At 48.3% G+C, this 20195-nt stretch overlaps 5 protein-coding genes across 5 annotated transcripts; 3 read left to right on the top strand and 2 right to left on the bottom strand.

Moving 5' to 3' along the window:
* Positions 1–931: 931 nt before the first annotated feature.
* Positions 932–3477, top strand: Pdw03_7811 (Topoisomerase II-associated protein PAT1; the record flags this gene model as incomplete). The annotated part of the gene is made up of 3 exons (XM_014677474.1): positions 932–1026; positions 1101–1237; positions 1328–3477. The coding sequence occupies 3 exons, from the start codon at positions 932–934 to the stop codon at positions 3475–3477; spliced, it is 2382 nt and encodes a 793-aa protein (XP_014532960.1).
* A 2358-nt stretch (positions 3478–5835) lies between these two features.
* Positions 5836–7113, top strand: Pdw03_7810 (uncharacterized protein; the record flags this gene model as incomplete). The annotated part of the gene is made up of 3 exons (XM_014677473.1): positions 5836–5883; positions 5982–6231; positions 6308–7113. The coding sequence occupies 3 exons, from the start codon at positions 5836–5838 to the stop codon at positions 7111–7113; spliced, it is 1104 nt and encodes a 367-aa protein (XP_014532959.1).
* An 816-nt stretch (positions 7114–7929) lies between these two features.
* On the bottom strand, positions 7930–9593 carry Pdw03_7809 (Helicase, C-terminal; the record flags this gene model as incomplete). The annotated part of the gene is made up of 3 exons (XM_014677472.2): positions 7930–8250; positions 8523–8961; positions 9010–9593. The coding sequence occupies 3 exons, from the start codon at positions 9591–9593 to the stop codon at positions 7930–7932; spliced, it is 1344 nt and encodes a 447-aa protein (XP_014532958.2).
* Positions 9594–10927: 1334 nt separating this feature from the next.
* Pdw03_7808 (SNF2 family helicase, putative) lies at positions 10928–14493 on the top strand (the record flags this gene model as incomplete). Its single annotated transcript, XM_066101771.1, has 12 exons — positions 10928–11683; positions 11741–11761; positions 11814–11898; positions 11955–12036; positions 12096–12215; positions 12266–12423; positions 12487–12586; positions 12653–12740; positions 12793–12970; positions 13024–13889; positions 13948–14124; positions 14194–14493. 12 exons carry the CDS (start codon positions 10928–10930, stop codon positions 14491–14493), a joined length of 2931 nt encoding a protein of 976 aa, XP_065956854.1.
* Positions 14494–15458: 965 nt separating this feature from the next.
* Pdw03_7807 (DUF221 domain protein) lies at positions 15459–18274 on the bottom strand (the record flags this gene model as incomplete). Its single annotated transcript, XM_014677470.1, has 3 exons — positions 15459–16318; positions 16375–18175; positions 18233–18274. The coding sequence occupies 3 exons, from the start codon at positions 18272–18274 to the stop codon at positions 15459–15461; spliced, it is 2703 nt and encodes a 900-aa protein (XP_014532956.1).
* Positions 18275–20195: the final 1921 nt, after the last annotated feature.

Below are 20195 nucleotides of genomic sequence, written 5' to 3'. Positions count from 1 at the left end.
CAAAATGCAGAATTTTTCTTCACATAGCCTCTACATAACACTGAAAAATGGTATTCTAATCCCGTGAGCTGAGGGGAGAGAAGATGACACGATGATTTCTTTAGATACTTCCTCGACTGTTGGGTTTTAAGCTCCTAAGAGTGTAGATGCGGTAAAATAGGCTTTGTGGAAAGGAGTTCTCTCTATACAACTCTCAATTCGGTCAAAGGCACATACACTTGCGTGGAAATATCCATTGGCCGCTAAGCAGGAAATAATTTTTGAGATAGGAAGTGACCCAATTGTTTTGGAATTGCACTGCTGTTTGTAGATCTCATCCACTTGGATGAATTCTTCAAAAGATCAAACGCGACCCAATTGTGCAGGACTCACAACTCTTACAGATCGTATCTACCATTCAAATGTTAAATTTAAATTCGTTCTAAAATACAAAGATCAAACGCGACCTAATCATGAGAGAATCGCACTATAAGAGATCGCATTTAACCTTCATCATTGCTCTTCAGATTCATCTTTAAAGATGAAAGCAAAAAGCGATCAAATTGTATGGAACTCGTACTCTAATCAGTCGAATTTAGCATTTAGTAGTTGCCGTTAGATTTTCTCTTGAGGATCAAGACAAAAAGGACTTACATATCCAAAATATTTATACCTTTCATGAATACCAACTGGTGAGTGGAAAGTTGGCTCCCAGGACTCTGGTCACCGCCATCGCCACAAGGTGGCTTGTGTGCTTCTCCTCATCCAACCTCTTTTCCCATAACCACCCAACGCTACCTGCTTCCCTATTCACCGGATTTTGCTTGAAATTTTCCAAACTGTCACATATTCTTTTTGATCCCTTTATCCAGAGTTACTACTCCTTCAACCAATGAACTGATCATCGCCGTGAAGAAGACCGCACACACATAATCTCACAGACCGAGCCGCCATGGCGCGACGGTACGAGATCGATGAGCTGATATGGCTCCGTGGCTCGCCCCTTGTCGCAAAGCCTTCTGGCCTACCTCCTATTGAAGAGTGGATGTATGTTGGCCCGAATGGTCGCAATTCTTCGGCCGTCCCGCACTGTCAACGTCAAGACTGACCGCAACCTCTAGGCCTCAACCTGATTCAACAACCACACAACGCAAAACCCATGGCACTCGTGATGCCAACAATCCGGCTGAGCCTACTGCCACAAACAGAAGGCCTAGCTTTTTTGAACCCAAACACATCTCTCGGGGGTCCAATTCTGGTATTATTATCTCCCTTTCTGTTGATCACCAAGCATCCTGATCGATCTACAATGGAAGCACTTGCTAACGTGGATTTCTTTTATTTCTAGAGGACATTGTACTCGGCCCCCCGAAAACGGCCTTCGCTTCATCCCGCATTGGTGGCAAAGGCTCGTTCGATCCGACAGACCGACCAGCGGCGCGGCCCAACGACTTGGATGAAACAAAGAATGAACGACTCAATTTCAGAGATAAGTTTTTCAAGGACCGCGATGCTCCGGAGAAAGAGTTAGATCGACGGGAGGCCAAGCCAGGACCACTAGCTGCCCGGCGTGGAGAGAGAGAAGACTGGAATTCCGGGCGCCCACGTCGCACCTTCGGCCCGGATGAACAGGAGCGCAAGCCCAGACGAAACGGCGAGTTTGACCGATGGGAAAACAAAGAAGGAGCCCGCGATCCTATTGCTGAACGTGCGCCCCGTGAGAAAGATGGCCGATTTACCAATCGGAAAGAAGGACAACCCCCACGATCCAAATATGAAGGAAGCTGGTTCCGCGAGGAACATTCCCAAGAGGCCGCTGATGCTGATGAAGATAAAACGCCTTTGCGCAACCGAGAATGGCGCCAAAATCTGACCCGAAACGGCAACGAACGTGAGTGGAACCGCGGCGCCAAATTTGAACAAGAACCTGAATGGCTTGATGCCAACGACCGAGACGAGCCACGACGAGCACATACTCAGGAGGACTTTGAGCGGTGGAAAGAGCGTATGAAGGCTGGATCTGGATCATCTACACAACCCGAGGCACATGTGGAGGAGAAGAAAGAAGCACACATTGAAGAGCAAAAGCCGGAAACTCGCCGTACTGATGGTGAAATCTTCAGCAATTCCGGTGCTCAGTTCATGTCCGACGAATCGATGGAACGATTCTTCGGGCTCTTGGGTGATTCAAAGGCTCAGCCACAGACTCCAGAAGTCAGCACTCCCATCGCTGCCGATCCAGTCGCCAAAAAAGAACCTTCCCCCTTTCCCGGAAAGTCTGGAAAGTCATCTCGTTTTGCAGGTCTCTTCAGCCCCATGCCAGAGAGCCCTGCCAGAGAGCCCGAGCCGATGCCTTACTTCAGTGCCCCGCCCCAACATCAACCTTATCAACAGGCCCAGCCGGCGCCTGAAAGTATGCCTTTCCCATCCCACAATGCGGACCAAGAAGGCTTTCAACGCATTCTGCAGATGCTTGGTGGGCAACGTTCGGAGAATTCTACGCCCCACGAGGTGGGTTTGCCTCAGCAGCAACGGAACATTCCCATGATGCACTCCGAGCAGCAACATACCGCGCTATCTCTGTCATCTCCTTCCAGGGAACACCCCCACCGATCCGATTACAGGGGCGCTGGTCCCGAGAATCCTATGGCCCAAGTTGGCCCCAAGGATTCCCAGGCACTGGAGAGGGCGCACTTGCTTCGTTTGATGCAGCAAGTCAGAGTCGGTCCACCACCGGCGGGTCATTTACCACAGCAGTCTCCCAATCCGGGTATTGCCCCTCCTCCAGGTTTGATGCCAGAAGGCATGCCACGTCCTCCACCAGGGCTTTCTACTCAAAAGGCGCCCACTTTCCTTGATGACCCTGCAATTGCGAACATGCAGCGACCAGATAGCGAGCACCTCCGCCGGCGACCTGCAAATGGTCCGCCTATGGGATTCTTTGACGATATGCCGTTCCCTCAAGGTAATCAAGGCCCTATGACCCCGGGTGGTCATATTACCCCTGGTGGCTCGCGCCCTCAAGGCGCAAATCAACCTCCTATGCTGCTTCAGCGACCCCCGGGTCTTGAGCATCTGCCACCCCCTGGATGGACTGGCCAGCCTGTCCCGCAGCAAGGAAATGTACCAAGCCCTATGGGCCCTCCTGGAATATCCACACCGGGCCGCAGCGTGAACCCTAACTTCCCTCCTGGCATGCTTCCTATGCCCGGCAACCCGCTTCCAATGAATGAACGTCAAGGCTTTCCTCGCGGTCTGCCTCCAGGCATGATGCCACCTCCGGGTTATATGAACGGCCCTCCTCCTGGCTTCCCTCCCATGCCGCCAAACCCTGAGGCCCTGATGGGACTTGGTCCCGGTGCCCAGGTTCCCTTTGGACCTGGTAATCATGGCCCTCAGGGTCCTCCTCCCTCGTCTAGACACCTTCTGGAGATGTTCGGCCAGGTCAATGGCGGTGACATCCGTGGTGGCATGGTCGGCCCCGGCCAGTTCAGATAATCAGAAAAATATTGGAAATGAATTTCTATCCCCTCGATTACATTTACACACCATTTACCACAGCCCAATTAACCATTTATGATTATCTACGCTAGCTTGGTGAAGCCGATGTACAGGGGCACGTGATCTTCGTTTTTCATTTGCCATCCACCCAGATCCCACGGCAACGTCGCACTTCCTTTGGAGAGAACAAAATACCCATTTTCTTGTTTTTCTTTCTTTCCTTGATATATTTGCTCATGCCCCTTCGGCAAAATGATGCTCGTGTTCAATAACTGCCCTTATTCCGCGTTTGAGCCTTTGCTGCGTTGGCCTTGGCTTCTCTGGTGTGATTTTGCTGCATCGATTTACCGGGCCTTCTTTTTTTACCTCCCCTCTTCATATTTTCGCGGTGTTCTTGAAATCTCTCCAGAGGCGATACGTCTGTGCTGTGGCCTTTGGTGCTGGATCTGATGGGTGTAGTCGTGACGACTGCAACTGGGGGTTGCCAATATGTGTTGAAACGCTGGTGGATGGGTGGTCCTTGACTATGACTTAACTGGGTCTCTGCTCTTTGCTAGTTGTCAGTAGACCCATGCTTTGTTTCTATAGATAGCTGACCAACCTCACTCTATCCATCACTTTCGAGATTAGGATCCTTGTCAATTTCTTTAAAATACATTAGATCCATGGATGAGTGGCCAGTAGCTAAGATTTTTCGGCCTGATCTCAAGTAGTATGTGACATTTTCTATTCTGTCAGTATTGTTTGTGAATTAATGCTCCCTGCTCAGGAACAATGCCTCACTATACATATAAGACTCTCTCTCTCTCCATTGTGAACAAGGCAGCCTATTGCTTCCCTCTATACTCTTTTGATTCACCTGCTTGCCATGGCGGTCTTAGTGTGTTCCTTTTCTAATTACGCATTGGCTCTGATGTACCGGGTACCTTGTCTCGCTTTCGCTCTCGTTACATTCTTCAGAGTCTTAATCGATCATTTTCCCTTCTGATATATCTGCACATCTTCCCTTGGTCATCTTAGACTTCTGTGAATGCTAGATGTTGAATCTCGTCGGGTGTGATTGCCACTACCCATGCATCATGCACAAGTCTCCAAAGAGGTGTTTGTTCTTTCTTCCCTTCGTTCGAGCGCGATTCAGAGCAAGATCTGTAAATGCAGACACGGTTTCAGTAACCAGCACAGTAATTTACATATGCTGTTGAATTATCACTCTGTGAAGAAGTAAAACCTTCACGGCAGGACGAGACTATTTGATGAGATATTCATCCAGCCTTACAAGGCATAGCAAGCATATTTTTAAAGCTTAGTTGCAAAAAATCACCACAAACAAGCTACCTAGCCCTTTCCCTCCGTCATTAACCCTTTCTGGGGCTTAGAGGGGCGTTGGGCACGCGAGTTACTGGGTGCTTGCGGAACTGGATCACTGGATCGCCTGGTATTTGATTTTGGTTTGGACCTAGGTATAGTTAGCGCATATCAAACTACAAGTATCGCACATAGTGATTTTGGAACCAATCATAATGGACACATTACACTGATTTCCACCGGAAAAACTGACACAGTTAGAATAAGAGTGTAGGATGTGCGCAAGCTGATTGGATGTAGCCACGTGCAGCCACGTGATAAACCTTGCCCCCATCGATCTATCAGACGAACTATAAAATGACTAGGTATCTTTTTTGAATCAAAGATGGAGACTTATCTCAATTGAAAGTTTCGGTAACTTGGGAATAGACGTAGTGCTTTTGAATGTTCAAATACACTTGGGTTAAATCCAAGTAATGTAAGGTCAAGTATCACTGCTAACGCCGCGAGACTACTTACCCAAGACCCCGGCCTGTTGGACCGACGACTAAGCGTACCATCTATCACGACTAAGCGCAGAACAGACTCATTCTTTCCTGGATGAGACCAGTTACTAGGGTATGTAGTTCCATGTATCCATATCTGATCTCATCCTTGTCGTCACCCGACACAGCGCCCACGATACCTTGACACAACCCCGTACAGGATTCGGCCACCGAGCATCGAGGATTGATCCTGACACTGCTTCGAGTTGCCTCATAATATTTTAAACAGTCAAGTACATACTCCATGTTGATCCCAGCTCTCGCGCTACCGTTTAGTCCTATGCTAACATCCTCAAAACACAGACAAGGTGTTTGAGCCAAACGGCGAGTACCCATAGTTGATCTTCTGAATCAAAGACATTGCAACATGTGTTTCTCCAAGGTAGGAGTTCCCTTCAAGTCCCCCACAAGTTAGATATATTGGATAGCTGGAGACATTCGCAATGGAAAGACTTGCGTCTCAATGGAATCGTGTGCTAATTGAATCGCTGAGTAGTCTTCCAACATGGATCCCGCGGACGTGGATGTTAGTCTTGAAGTGGGCGACGATAAGGTAGGTCAATGTCTCAGCGCTTTCCCCATTTGCGCACGCGTTATTCTATTTGTGTTCCGTCGAGCTAATGTCTGACGCTCTCCGCGCTCACCATCTAGGTCTCCCACATACAGACTGAATCTGCACTTCCCCACGTGCTACCTTCTGTGGAAGACAACTTCGACGAAGACCCTGGCACTGCGTCCGTCTCTACCGGAGTGAAGCGCAAGCGTGTCACTACCCCAACACGCACGCAGGCACATTCATCTGCTGGGACCATTGACCCCCTCCCTTGGCACCTAGATTCTGCCTACAGTAACTCGCTAGACTCTTCGCCTGCAATTGACAAGTCCCGTCTGACTCGGCTTGGTAAGTCTCTTTCTTTCATCTCACCTTCTCTTTATTCCCAAATGACTGGACAAGCAACTCATTGCTCCGAATCTAGGAACCGAGGAGCTTGAAGGGTCTGTGTGGTCCCCACCCCCCACGCGTCAGCTTCATCTCGGTGCCATGGCTCCTCTAGAGCCCTCGGAGTTGCCTGGCCTTCCGCCCAACCCCAACCCCAGCTCGCGCGTTTGGGAATCTCACCGTCCTTCCAATCTGAACTTCACCATTTACGAAGACCCTCAGGACCAGGAGAGCCCCAGGGTCAGCCCTTTGCAGGAGGGGTTCCACACGATCGAAGAGAATAAAGAGAACATCTTCCTCACTAGCTCTGACTATGGTACCTCTGATGAAGATGAACAGGGCACTCGGCCCAACCTCTCTTGGAATGAAGCTTCCGCTGGCCCTCGCGATGCCTTCGGTCTCCCCCTCAACCATGAAATGTCAGATTTCGTCCGACCTCGCGATACGCCATTCCCCGAGCGCCACATGCGCCGCGGTCGAGAGGTCCTGCGGACCCTCTGGGTTGATGAGACACAAGTTGCCGAGGAAGATAATGGTCGGCTGCATGATAACGTTCTGACTGACGCCCAGCTTCGGGAGATTGAGCAGATTGAGGAAGGTTTCCAACGAGGACGAACTATGTTCCGCCCTAACCGCCCCTCTGCTTTGCGTGAAAATGCCCCCTTTCAGGCTCCGGCCAACTTTGATGATGACGTTCGCCGCGTCCTTGATTTCCAGCAAATCGATGATCCTCCCACTGCTACCGCTGAGGGAAACGAGGGTCGTCGCTCTGTCACTTTCGCGGAAAGCGAGGTGGAGCACCAGCAGCACCAGCCGGAGCAGGAACAGGAGCAAGACCAGTGATATGGGAAACTTACGGCTTCTGGCTCTGAGATTGTTCGCGATCTGATTGTTCCATCGCCTGATGATATCCTCTCGATCTTGTGAAGATTCCACTTTGTTCAGCACAATCCGCAATCTTCAGGTTTGTGATTAATCTTCGAATACGCTTTAACGATTCACGGTATGTATGACTAGCCTATTGATAGCCGATGAATCTATGCTATTTTGTCCAACAAAAAGTGCATCCCGCGTAAGCATTCTCGTAGATCTAAGCATAGAAACACTGTAGTTCTACATATTAGTGAATGGGAAGAAAGCCAATCTCAAACATAGTTGTACGCAATATATACCTGCATTGAGGGATGTTCTAAAACGATATCTTAAAAATCGTTTCAAAAGTCTTTAAAAATCTCATCAAAAGAGTCAATCGCATGCCAATCCACAATTCCCATAAGAAGACTCTTCCACAGATGCTCCCAATAAGACAGATACAGCTAGCAGTCTTTGTGTCCTCATCGGATTTGTAGTTTAGGCCTACTGTGATATCGGGCGTGTTTCATGTTGACCAGCAAAAAGTTGGCATCGCTCTTGCTCTGTAAATACACTGAGTCTCCTAGAAAGGACTTCTACTTCAAATTGAATGCTCATCTCTGCCATAAGCAGCTCATCTCAAATCCATCCTGCCATACAAAGTGCCGTGATCCATATTATTCCTTGGTTTTGTGGGATTCTTGTTTTCAAAATTTTTAGTTTTTTTTTTTTTTTTCATTCTTGGTGTTCCACTCTCCATTCTCTTGCCCATGCCTCTGCTGTAATGGTTACAGCAAGCTAGCTGCATTACTTAGCAGGCACAGATCTAGTAGATCTTCCGCTGGAAATAGCTTTGACGGTGGCTTTGGGTGCGGCTGTCCACGCATCTTTGGACGGTAACTGGACCCTAAATCCGACCTTTGGGTCATCGGTGACTTTACCAAACATCTCCAGGAGTTTTTTGATAGTTTTTCGGTCCATTAGCACACTTTGACTCATGACCTCACTGATCTCATTGGATTTTCTCTTCTGGGTCATCTCCATCCAATCATCAATGGAACGGTTGACCATGAGCATGACACATTCGACATCGCGCTGTTGGCCAAGACGCCAAAGACGATAGAACGCCTATCATTTTGTTATTAGAGCACTATGATCTTCCATTTTCCTTGGCCGTCTGACCTTGCTGATGGATTGAAAGTCCGTGTGGCTTCATCCAGAATAGATAAATCTTCACGTGCTCCAGATTTCTCTGCGGCTGGGATACTGGCAAGCATCTCTCTGAAGGCCTTTTGCTTGATTTTTTCTGTGGAGACCAACCCGGGGGGTAACGAATCCTTCCCTTTTCTGAACCCACCATCGTTGTGGAAAATACTTCGGATTTCTTTCTTTGTCAGTACTGTGGGCGGATATCGATATGTCTTCTGCTGTCCCTTTGCGCCAGGTGCTTGTGCTTCCTCGGTTTCAGGCGTAGGTTGCTTTCGAGCCCCTTTCTTCGAAAGCAACTGAGCAAGGCCAATTTCTTTGGCCTTTTGAACCCTTGCTTTTGCGACTCGTGTAATTGCGAGCTTTCCTTTAGCAGGTTTCTTCAAATCTGTCTCGTTTTGCGCTTTGCACGGAGGATCTTTGGGTTCAGACTGTGCTTCCGAGCCAGGAGAGGACTTGTTCTCACTCTCGGGCTCCGGTTCCGATGTCAGTTGGACACTCAGTTTACAAAGCCTGTCAGTTTTAATCTTTCTTCTTCGTTCGAGCTCTTCTTCTTTCCGCTTTTCATCCTCAATCTGCTGTTCGATCGAAGGAGATCGCAGGCTTTGAAATTGTTTCTTGTATTCATTGAATCTAGATTCATCAGATTATTATTTTTCTCACGTATTGATTGGCACTTACCCAGAAATGTCATTTTCCCCTAATTCGAGGGATGGGTCGCTGGTATTGGAGCTGATAGAACGTGAGGAATCATCGTCTTGCACGAACAAGCTTTTAACTGGGCATTCAAATTTTTCAATTGACTTTCTCACAGCCTTGTGGTGCTGGTGGAGAGCCATCAAGAAATTGGCACGCGGCATAGGCCGTTTTTGAGCTATGGAATCGTCGACCTCTTCTGTGATATCAATCATGAAACGCCCTTGAACTTGCTCTGCATTGTTGAACTCTTGGGGTTCCACCTTAATTTCTGGTTCCTGTTTGATATTGGGTGTTTGGTTGACGGTCAACGGCTTGTATCTACCCCAGGTTTTCATGCCCTGTTCATTCTCCTTGGGGAACTCTTTCTTGATCTGCGGGCAGTTCAATTGACCAGAAGTCGATTGTTCACTCCCCGAGCTCTGTGCTGGAGGATAAGACGGGGTTGAAGACATGTCCTGGATCTCATCATGGAGTCCGAAAGTGAGGTGGCGATCACTCAGTTTGAACTGGGACTGAGCCATTTCAGCTCTGTCCTTGTGGATTTCTTCTTCGTTTGAGCCCTTCATGTTGCTGGTGTCAAGGATTTGGGGAAGAGAAACAAATTCTGACGAGGTAGATTGAAGATCGAAAAGGTGTCAACTCGTGTTGGTGAAAAGGGAGGGGGGTTGCAATTGCAATGGGTGTGTGAAGGAGAGAGGAAGAATTTGCGAAGGGGACGAAGGCCTTTTATGGCTCCCTAGATATATGACAAAACAAAGTAACTAGGTAATAAGTGGCTTGGGTTGGTCGTTGTTTTAGAGAATCCTATTGCAACGAGAATTTGAAGGCGACAGGGAGATTATATGGTGTGAAGGAAGTAAACCCCTTTTATAACTACCACCCTAGGGCAAAAGATGCAACATAGAGAGGCGAAACAATCGGACGATGACCGGCTCGGGGGTTTTGGGGCCCAAATAGATGATAGGGTACCTTAATAACCAACGCCCTGGGCCTCAAAGGGGAACTCCTGAATCTAATATATATCTCGGTAGCTATCATGAACAATATCAGACAAGATGCTGATGAGAAGAGCATGTCGAGTGGTCCTTGTTGTACTTCAATCCATACAGTCCCTGGATATCGGTTCTCTAGTTAACACTCAATCCTTTCATCAACATTTACCAACAGTAGAAGATCTTGTGTCTTAACAAACTTCATCTTAACATGATCTTCATTGAACCTGCCTGATCAAATTCGGATATCTCTCGAGGGCATCCTATATCTTGCCTTCGAACTACCTCTTCCTCTCATTTATGAACCGTCTCTCTTAGTTGAATATTCTATATATAAAAGCCTCAACTTTTCTCTGTTCTCCTTTACTCTATCGGCATCTATTCGCCATCTCTGTCATCATCACATTCATCATCATTCACTTACTCATTGTTCCTCTACTCCGTACCCAATCTGTATCTCTTATTCCTTCTATTGGTGAACGCTGATCTTTCTCCACATGTGCTCCTTGATCGTCCAACTCTGCGATCTCCGACTCTGTGATCTCCAGTCATCGTTCTCTCGCCCTCCGCTGTTTCAACCCACTCAACTGGACTGTGGTCGTCGACTGCGTTTGAAAAGTTTTCTTTATATCAACCAGGTTCATTTTCGTGCTCTGCGTTGCTTCACTCGAGTCATCACTTCATCCCTAGGATAATATACCGGGGTCCTTTGCCTCATCCCAATCTCGAGTGCGTGCATCTGCAAGTTTTCTGTTCAACATTCCTCACCAAATCTTTCATTCTCCTCATCATAGTTCTCCTTACCCAAGTCAAGAATACGGTGAGGGTTCCCCATTTGTTTCACTGCCCAATCTTCCGGCAGCGCCACTGATCTGTCTCGCAATCTGAACATGCAACAACCCGTCGAAATGGATCAACCAACTGAAAGCGCTGCCTTCCTAATTAATGAGGTCCCATCGGAGGAGACCCCATCGGAGACTTCAAATAATTCCAATAATACGCAGGTGAGAGCTGAGCCAGACTGTCCACCAAACAATCTGGCCAACGTCCCAGATCTTGAAATCGGCACCCCACCTGCTAAGCCAAACGAGGAACTGCGCGCATTCGTCCCCGATTCAAAAGTGCAAGACAACGATGACCCCGAGCCAGATAATTTGTCCAAAGGGTCCGAAGAGGGACCGCTAGATGAAACAAGCTCAAACGAACGATCCGACAATGAGCTTTCTTCTGACGAGGAGTTCGAATTTGCCTCGGATGATCAGTTCCCGAGTGACTCCGACTCGGGGTCGTCTGACGATGATGGCGATTTTGATCCCATCGACTACATTACGAAGCCAACCAAGAAGAGGCCCCGGAAAGAAGGAAAAAAGAAGGCCAAGACCTCAGTCGCCTTGACTGAGAAGGTCAAAGATCTGATGAGCAGCAAGATTCTGAGCACTGCAAACGCCAATGCAAATGCGAGCGATGTACCTGGGTCCCAGAAAAAGGACAAGTCGAAAGCGCTCGCGGAGGTGATTGCAAAGCTTCCAAAGAATGACCGATTGCAGGCCAAAAAAGACGTAGCTGAATTGATTGAGAGCTCCAAGAGGTTCACGCCTTCCGCGAAAATCGTCACCATGAACTGGGAGGTTAGGGGTCTCAACACTTTGCTGAAGCATCATCAGGTTTGACTCTTGATTTAATCAATTTCAATCTTGATACGTGACTAACGATTGAAATAGCTCAAGGCAGCTGCGTGGATGGTAAGCTTGACCATATAGGGGCTGTGACATGATGGTGAGCTGACCTGCATAGCTCGACCGCGAAAGCTCGGAGGAAGAGCCAAATGGAGGCTTGCTCTGCGACGAAATGGGCCTCGGGAAAACACTTACAGCTCTCGGTAAGAACGAGGAATATGATCACGACACAGTATCAGAAAGCTTACCTTTTCGGAAGCAATTATCGCGAACGAAAAGTTCCCACCTCGTTCAAAAGCTCCCACCCTAATTGTTGTGCCGAGAAGTTTGGTTGCACAATGGTATGTCTCACTCTTTGATCTAAAGACAAGGGTTGTGTTTCTGACCTCTAGCATTATAGGCTCGATCAGATCTCTACGCATTGTGTAGAAAAGATAAGCAAGGACGTCCTCGAGCATTTTGCTGGTTCACAAACGAGACGGCAAGATGTCGCGAAGGCGATGCGACAAAAACGTATTGTGTAAGACGATTTTTGAAACCAGTGACTTTTATTGCCACTGACTCTAATAGGCTCACCACATATGAGCAAGTCTGCAATTCATATCCGAAGCTAAAGCCACCAGTTACGATCAAGACACCTGAAGAGCTGGAAGCCTGGCGGGAAGAAGAATTCAATTGCAGGGTTGGACCTCTCCACAAGGTTGAGTGGCACCGAATTGTCCTTGATGGTTAGTACATGGCGTTACTATTAAAAGAGATCGATTGCTGTTGGTTCTAATTCTGCTTCGCAGAAGCACATTCCATTAAGAACAAGGATTCCGCCACCTCGATTGCTATCCGAGCCCTGAATGGCAAATTCAAATGGGCTTTGAGTGGCACGCCTTTGCACAAGTAAGAATCAGTTCCGATGGCGCGCTCTGAACTGACTGAAATATTTGTACTGACTATCTCCTCTAGCGGCGTGGGAGAACTATACCCATACCTCCATTTCATCTTTACGTCGGAAAGAATGGAGTATCAGACCTTCTTGAAGAAGTACTCTAAAGTTAGTCTCGCGGAGCCTTTGCTTCAAAATCCAAAGCTAACCTTCTACTCAGGGGTTGGACCAAATTCTTGAGACCGTACTGCACCGCAGTACATACAGTACCCAGATACTTGGCAGGCCTATCGTGACACTTCCCGGCATTATTAACAGGGTTGTGGAGGTTGAGCTCTGCCAAGCTGAGAGGCACCTTTATCGAGAGATTCAAGATGTTGGCATTGCGATGCTCACTGGTAGGTCTGGAAACATTGGTGACGAAGTACTCAGCGCTAACACAGCCCATAAGGCTTGGCCCAAACGAAAGAACGGCCAACAAGATGCATCTTGGCCGTTATTACAATGCTGAGAATGTTTGTGAGCCACCCGCTCCTCGCTCAGAAGTTCCTCGAGGTCGTTCTTAATCAAGGTGTGATCAAAGCGCTCAAAGCTATGGCAGAAGAGAAAGGTGTTGCTGAGACCCCATCTGGAATCATCATCAGCTTGATTCTGGCTATGGGAGACAAGGTTGCCCCCCGACCAAAGCCTCCAGGAAGTTTTTCCGAGCTGCTTGGAATATATCACAAACACATGATGAAGGTCCGTAAAGAAGAGGGAGTGTATGCGGAGCTTTCGTACAAGATTTGCCCCCTTTGCATCGAGACTGTGAAGGAATACCGGCCGTTTGTTATCACATCCTGCTATCATCTTTACTGCAAAGGGTGCTTCGACGGACTTCCTGACCAAGACGGAAAAATTGACACTGCCACTCGAGTCTGCAGCTCCTGTAAGAAACCTATTGAGGAGGCTGGGTATTCCGATGATTCTCCAAAAACTTCACCAAAGAAGGGCTCGCCAATGAAGAGAAAGCAGTCCACGCCGAAGCCTAAGGGCAAGAATATCTTCGCGAAGCGTCCTCGATCAACATTCAAGAAACAAGTTCTGCATAGAGATCCTTCAGATGATGAGTGGGATGAGCCCGTTGAGGATGCGGATGATTGGGTCGCACGTATTGGCAATCGCATGCCTTCAGCAAAAACTACAGCGATTCTGGATCTCATCGCAAAGTGGATGAAAGAAGATGAAAACGTGAAAATCGTCATCTTTGTTCAGTTCCTGAAGACTGTTCAGATTCTTCAGTACATGTTCGATGAAGAGGGCTGGGAATACGCAATTGTATGTCAAGGCTGGAAGAAGAAACACCCATCGAGTCAGATTACTAACTTCGATCTAGATTACAGGAAAGGTATCTCCCACCTCGCGTGATCAACAAATCGAGAAATTCGGCAAGGACAAAGACATCAAGATCATGATCTCTTCCCTGAAGACTGGTGGTGTCGGTCTCAATTTGACCATGGCGAACAAGTGCATCCTCGTGGATCCTTGGTGGAATGAAGCAATTCAAGACCAGGTAAAGGAGTCGATATTGGGATTTCAAAAGGGTTGAAAGGTCACTATAAAGCTAACGATAGGTTGCTAGGCGTACTGTCGTCTGTATCGCATTGGACAACCGCGCCTTGTGGAATACGTCCAGATTGTGGCTAAAGGATCGATTGACACATGGATGATCAATCTCCAGAAAGAAAAGACCCGCAATATCCATCAGCTGTTTAGTGCGGACTCGCTCAAGGAGATCCTCGGTTTCTCTGGGGATATCCATGAAAAGCCAGATGGTGGATTTTCCATTTTGACTAGCAAGGAAAACAACCATGCCCACACCTGGGCACAGTGTGTTGAAACAGGGATCCTTAACGTGGTGGATTCTTTGGAAGAGGATTAGAAGGTTATTTAGCAGATGACGAAGAAAAGGAATGAGAAAGAAAAAAATATGATGTGGAGGAGCAGGTAAAGGCGCAGATCGATGGATTTAAGCAGCGGCTTGTTTCAGCTGCGAAGGGGCATTTATTCTCATGCGTTGCCCTGATGGTTTTCCTGGACAGGCACATGCACATTCATTTGACTTGATAAAAATTTAAACTCATTTGTAGTCAATAGTCTATAGTCTACATAGAGCATGAATTCCACTAGACTAGAAAAGCAAAGACGGCGGCGGCCCCTGTTAGACTTTGATGATCCGATCCATATAGGAGCATGCCAAAGTGTTCGTACTGGTTCTTTTCGGATGGCCTTCCAGGTGGTCTGTTAAGATGTCCTCGAAGTCAGTAAAAAAAGAATCAACCGTGTAGAGGACTTGAAAAATCCCAAGCCCTCAAATCTTGAATCGTCTTCCGTCTTTAATCGCGAGAGCCACCTCATTGTAGGCCCCGGGAAACATCTACTGAGAGTCAAAGCAAGGGAGCAAGTAGTAGCAAGAGAGAGGAAGAGTGATTCATATCATTCAGAGCCCTAACCAAAAGTGGTCCGGTGAATGTGATACATCATGCAACAAATACTGGAAGAGAAGGTTTCAATTTCATGGCAAAATCCTCGCAATATAACATTGACATGAAGAAACACCACCAATTGATTACTTTAAAGATTATAGAAACGAAAAGCGAAAGGCCCGGGATTTATGTAACCTCCCGGCCAATCTTAGAGGACGAAGATATAGAACAGCCCGAGTAAGAGCCAGCGAGTCAAGTGGACTAGCCGGCTGGGTATCACAGAAGAAACCGGGTTGGAGATGGCATGCCGGTATACAGGCATATGAACAGAGTGCATTCGCTGGCCGGTGAGACAGACCATTGAGTAGACACTCCAACGCGAACGAGAACCGGATGGAAACCAAGAACGCAGAGATGGCGCTTAGTAGTCAATTTTCTCCTCGTAGATAGGGGGCTGGCCCTTTTCCTCGTTCCACTGGATCCTGCAGTTCTCGTCAAGATAGGCGTCCTCGTCCGTGATGGGGATGACCCGGGAGGTGTGCGCGACTTCCTGGGAGCTGACTCCGAGGGCGTCGCGGGGAATCCAGAGAAGAGGAGGCTGCGAGTTGATGGCAGGGTGGCAGTAGGCATCACGCTCAACCTCGGCAGAGTAGGTGGGGACCTCCGAAGATCCGGGAACCAGCTTGCGCAGCTGGTAGTAGTTGTGGTATAGGTCCGGACGCAGGAACTTTGTGAACACGTTCGGCTTGGGCGCTTGCGACGAGTTCTCGGTGAGACCCTTCTCGGCGGAGTCGACGAGACCGTTGTCCATGTTGGCGACACCGCTGTCGCGGGGGGCCGAGATGGAGCCACTGGCGCCGTTTAGGTCCTCGATCTTAGACTTTTCGTTCAAGGTACTGATGTTGGCATTCTCGGCAGCGAGCAGACTCTCCTCCTCTGCCTCTAGATTCTTGGGCAAGTAGTTGAGGAGAGGATCCGTGGCGGTGTTCATCGAGATATGGAACAGGATAACGAAGACCAAGAAGATGATCATCAGGATCAGGGGACCGAGGGCCATTCTGTTGGCGCCAGTGCCAATGGCGAACAGACCAATCAGGCAAACCACAGACAGGTAGCATCCGACAGTGAGGTGTTGCAGAGCACGGGTGTAGGACCGACCCTGGGTGTCGATGGTTGCGTTCGACACGTACAACAGGTTGTACCGGAAAGCGAAGTAGAACAGGTAAAGACCAATGGTACCGAAGCCCATGACAAGTGGTGCAATGCAAGAGTAGACAATTGCTAGAACAAAAGTAAGTACCATAATTAAACCAAATGCATCATGGGATTTGACATACCAACAACGGTCAACAAAGTGAAGGAGGGGTAAACAGTGCCCCATCCGAGACCAGACAAGCTTGACCAACGAGTGTAAATCTTGCGAGGGGTGCTATCAAGCAACCGGCCCAAAACCTTTCCCAGGATAAGGCTGGAAATCTGGAGAAGAGCACCGGCGCTGAAAGACAATCCCTGCAGAATGATGTACGAGATGTAGAAGTTGGACGCAGTAGGGATCTTCTGGGCCAGCAGGGAGGCAGCCGAGGAGGGGTTGTGAATGATACTACTGACGACACTGGTAGCAGATGAGGCAACGGTCACCACCAGGAAGACCTGAACGATCTGGAAAGCGAAGAACCAGTTCTGGACAGTCAATTCAACGGCGGCCAAACTGGGAGCACCACCCAGCTTGGCCATCAGGCGAAGGATGATGGGAACTAGTGCCATGAGGACAGCCATCATGACGGTGGGCAGAAGGCCGGTAATAACACCCTTAATCCATGACGGCACACTATTGATAAACCTCAGGAAATGAACGATCTTGGTCAACGAGTCAATGTTGGAGATAGCACCAACGACTGCAGTGGGAATGGCCCAGAAGACGATCATAGCGCAAACAAAAGCAAGAGTACCAGCGTAGCGACCGAGGCGTTCCCACCACTTGATGCGGAGATTAGACCAGATAACCTGAGTGGGATCTAAACCAATGTAGCGAGGGCTCATGTGCAGGGGAAGGTTGTGGGCCACAGACTGGAAGGAGGCCTGGGCATCGGACTGATTGTAGAATTCTATAAAGACGGAGGAGACCAGCTTGGTTTCTCCAGCGCGGTGCTTGGCCTGCAATTCCTCGATTTCGGGAGAGAGACGCTCAATTTCCGAGCGGGCCCAGTTGATAGTGTCGACTTTCTTACCAATGAGCATCGTGAGACGGTGCGTGGGACGGTCCTTGGCCTCCACCCAACGAGCAGCAACGGAGCCAGACTCATCATCGAACTGGCCATCGCCAATGTCAGTCTCGGGGCTCTCAGCGGAGCCCTGCTTCTTCAGAGCCTTGCTGCGCGCCTTGTTAGCAAGCACAATGAGCTTGGTCTCCGCACCCTCAAGCATCATCGCAGCAGCGTCGCGCTCCTCGACCTTCTCCTCGAGCTCCTTAGTATCGGTTGCTATCCAGACGTTCTTAACCTTGTCACGGCCGAACATGGTGCGAAGCTTGTCCTTATTCAAAAGGTCCTGGGTAACGGTCGTAAACAGAACGGTGCGAGACGAGAGGCGGCCAGCATAGGCAGGCGAGAAAAGGTATGCCTGGCGTAGATTGATATAGAAGAGGTGCTCGCGGGTGATCATGAAGAAGATGAAGCTGACAAAGATCCAGGCGAGGAAGCAATGCGCGTAGTAACGACCGTACTGAGTTTCGTGAATATTCGAAATGCTCAGCTTGTTCAGTTGAATCTTTCCACCGCCACCAGTGGCATTAACGGGCCACAAGATGGGAAAAGTGATACAGCAACCCACAAACAACATAATCGAGCATAGTTTGAGGAAACGAAGCATCAGGTAGGCGTCCATTGAGTGATGCTGGAGGACATACGTGTCGGGTAGCTGGTACATGGCCTTGATCCAGTCCCAAGTTCCGGTCGGAGATTCGGGGGTGCGCTGCGAGGGACGAAGGTATCCAATGTAGGTTCGGGGCATATACATTCTGCGATTGCTCTTACGCAGAATGACGAAGAGCAACACCATCACAACGAAGGAGATGAGGGCAGGGATTAGGGTGGTGAGTAGGCCAGACAGTGTTGGCGTGGTGTCCTGCAGGCCATTGCTCTAGTATCATTAGTAAAGGACCAGCTACTCCGTACCTAGGTGTGCGATAGGGCTTACCGAGTCCCTGGCAACCAGCCGGTGAGCGGCATCGTTGGCCATTCTGACTTTATTCGCAAGATGATATCCAAAATGTTCAAGAACACAATTCAATCTCACGTGGGTGAAAGTATAAGAGGAAAAGAGGGAGGGGTTTGAGTCTCCCCCAGGTGTGAGAGGGAAATAACAGACAAGAGGGGGAAAAAAAAAAAGAGAAGCTTAAAGTTGAGTAAAGGCCCATGGACAGCAGGGAGGAGAGGGGCCAGGATCTTCGATCTGTCTGCGTAATTGGAGCACTTCAGATTGTGTTTTCGTGTTAATTAAATTACTTTCCTATTTGGGATTTTAAAGGAATTTCTTTTTTCTTCAAAATTTTTTTTAAAAAAAAAAAAAAATAGAATGTAAACGAACCTAATGTCACATCTAGCGCTGGTCAATCCATGGCAAATGGGCAATCCAGACTCTTTCCTTATGATCGCGAACCAAAGTTCCTCTTCGCAATGACCTAATTCACGGGTGGCCCCATTTTCTCATTCAATCACATGCAGTAATTTCTTTTTCTTTTCTCTTTTTTTTGCGTTTGATTAATTTTTCCATTCGGAGATGTCCGCCACACCACCCAGCCACATCTCCGTTGTACCTGAATAAGCTTCACGTCCTCCGTACTCCGTGCAACACAACTCACTTGATAAAGATCATGACGCTCAATTAATAAGCTTTGTTAATTTTGTAGTTAACTGCGCAAGGGATGCTGTGAGTTAAACAAAAATTCTAGGAATACTTCGTACGTATGGTGTACAACGTGCAGAATACAAAATCCTCGGTCGCACATAATCGAAATTAGAGCAAGCCCCAGAGAATTTTTGTCAGTTGGCCCTTGGAGAATCCAGGGGGGGGGGTTGTACATTGCTTCCCCACAGATAACAGTCCTCCTCCAGGCGGACATAAGGTCGCTTAGGATGTTAGTGCTCTCATATTGCTACAGCTTCTAACTTTTTGCTTTGTCTGTGGACCATGAACATCATTGCAGTCTGCCGAGTCATTGCACACCGATTCCCGCTAAGTCAGGAGGTGATCGTCAAATGATCATTTCACGCGAAGTACCGAGTACGGAGCACCTGAGATGGATCCAATAATTCTTGTAGATCGTGATTTGTCGCTACAAAGAGCGCTAAAGCGAGCTAGTGGGCTACACTATTGACTCGGATCGGTGTTTTCAGTGGGGCCAAGATTTGCATGAAACCCCCTTCGCGAGTTGAAATTGGTAACCGTCACGGAATACGGAATATTAGGGTGGTGTTTGGTGGGTAAATTTAGCGAGCTCTAAGAAGGATTGACATTCTCACAACTTGAAACCTCAGCTGCGCCCCCAGACAACAAGCGCTGCATTAACCACTCCGTACGCCTTCGTGAAAAAACAAAAAAAATTGTTTCCATATAAGATTCCAGGGCTGTTTTATGAACCATGGGCAATAAATTAATTCAGGACTATTACGATGTACTCACATTGTAACCTAAGAGTCACAGCCAACAAATTGCATGACGATCGATCTCACAAGTCGTGGATGGAGGCGACGCGAAACGCCGACGGATAGCACTCATGTACGTCGGGACAATTTTGTTGTGGAGATACCTCGGCATTACGCATGCGCTCGGGGCTCATAGAGACCTGATCTGCCAAGTGGTGTGGCAACGTCTGAAGAATCATGGAACTTTTTTTTCCCTCTACATTGATTACGTTGATGTACTACAACAGAGAGAATATCAATAGGTCTGAAAATCTGGAACCGGGGGGGAACCAGTCCTGGAGCTTCCAAGGTTTTCCCGTAGTCTCCACTGGGGTGAACTCAATGACGCTTAGACTTATCCCGATGCTCGGGTCATTCAGGACAGCCAAGACATTCCACTCGTGCCTGGCTTTGGTGTTTACACCATGGTTGTATTCCGCCTAGAGTAGCTATGCTGAGTTAAAATTACAGAATTT

This window comes from Penicillium digitatum, chromosome 3, assembly GCF_016767815.1.
Source record: "Penicillium digitatum chromosome 3, complete sequence".
Classification (NCBI taxonomy): Eukaryota; Fungi; Ascomycota; class Eurotiomycetes; order Eurotiales; family Aspergillaceae; genus Penicillium; species Penicillium digitatum.
Note: the sequence above shows the minus strand (reverse complement) of the source record. Positions and strands in the feature narration are given on the sequence as shown.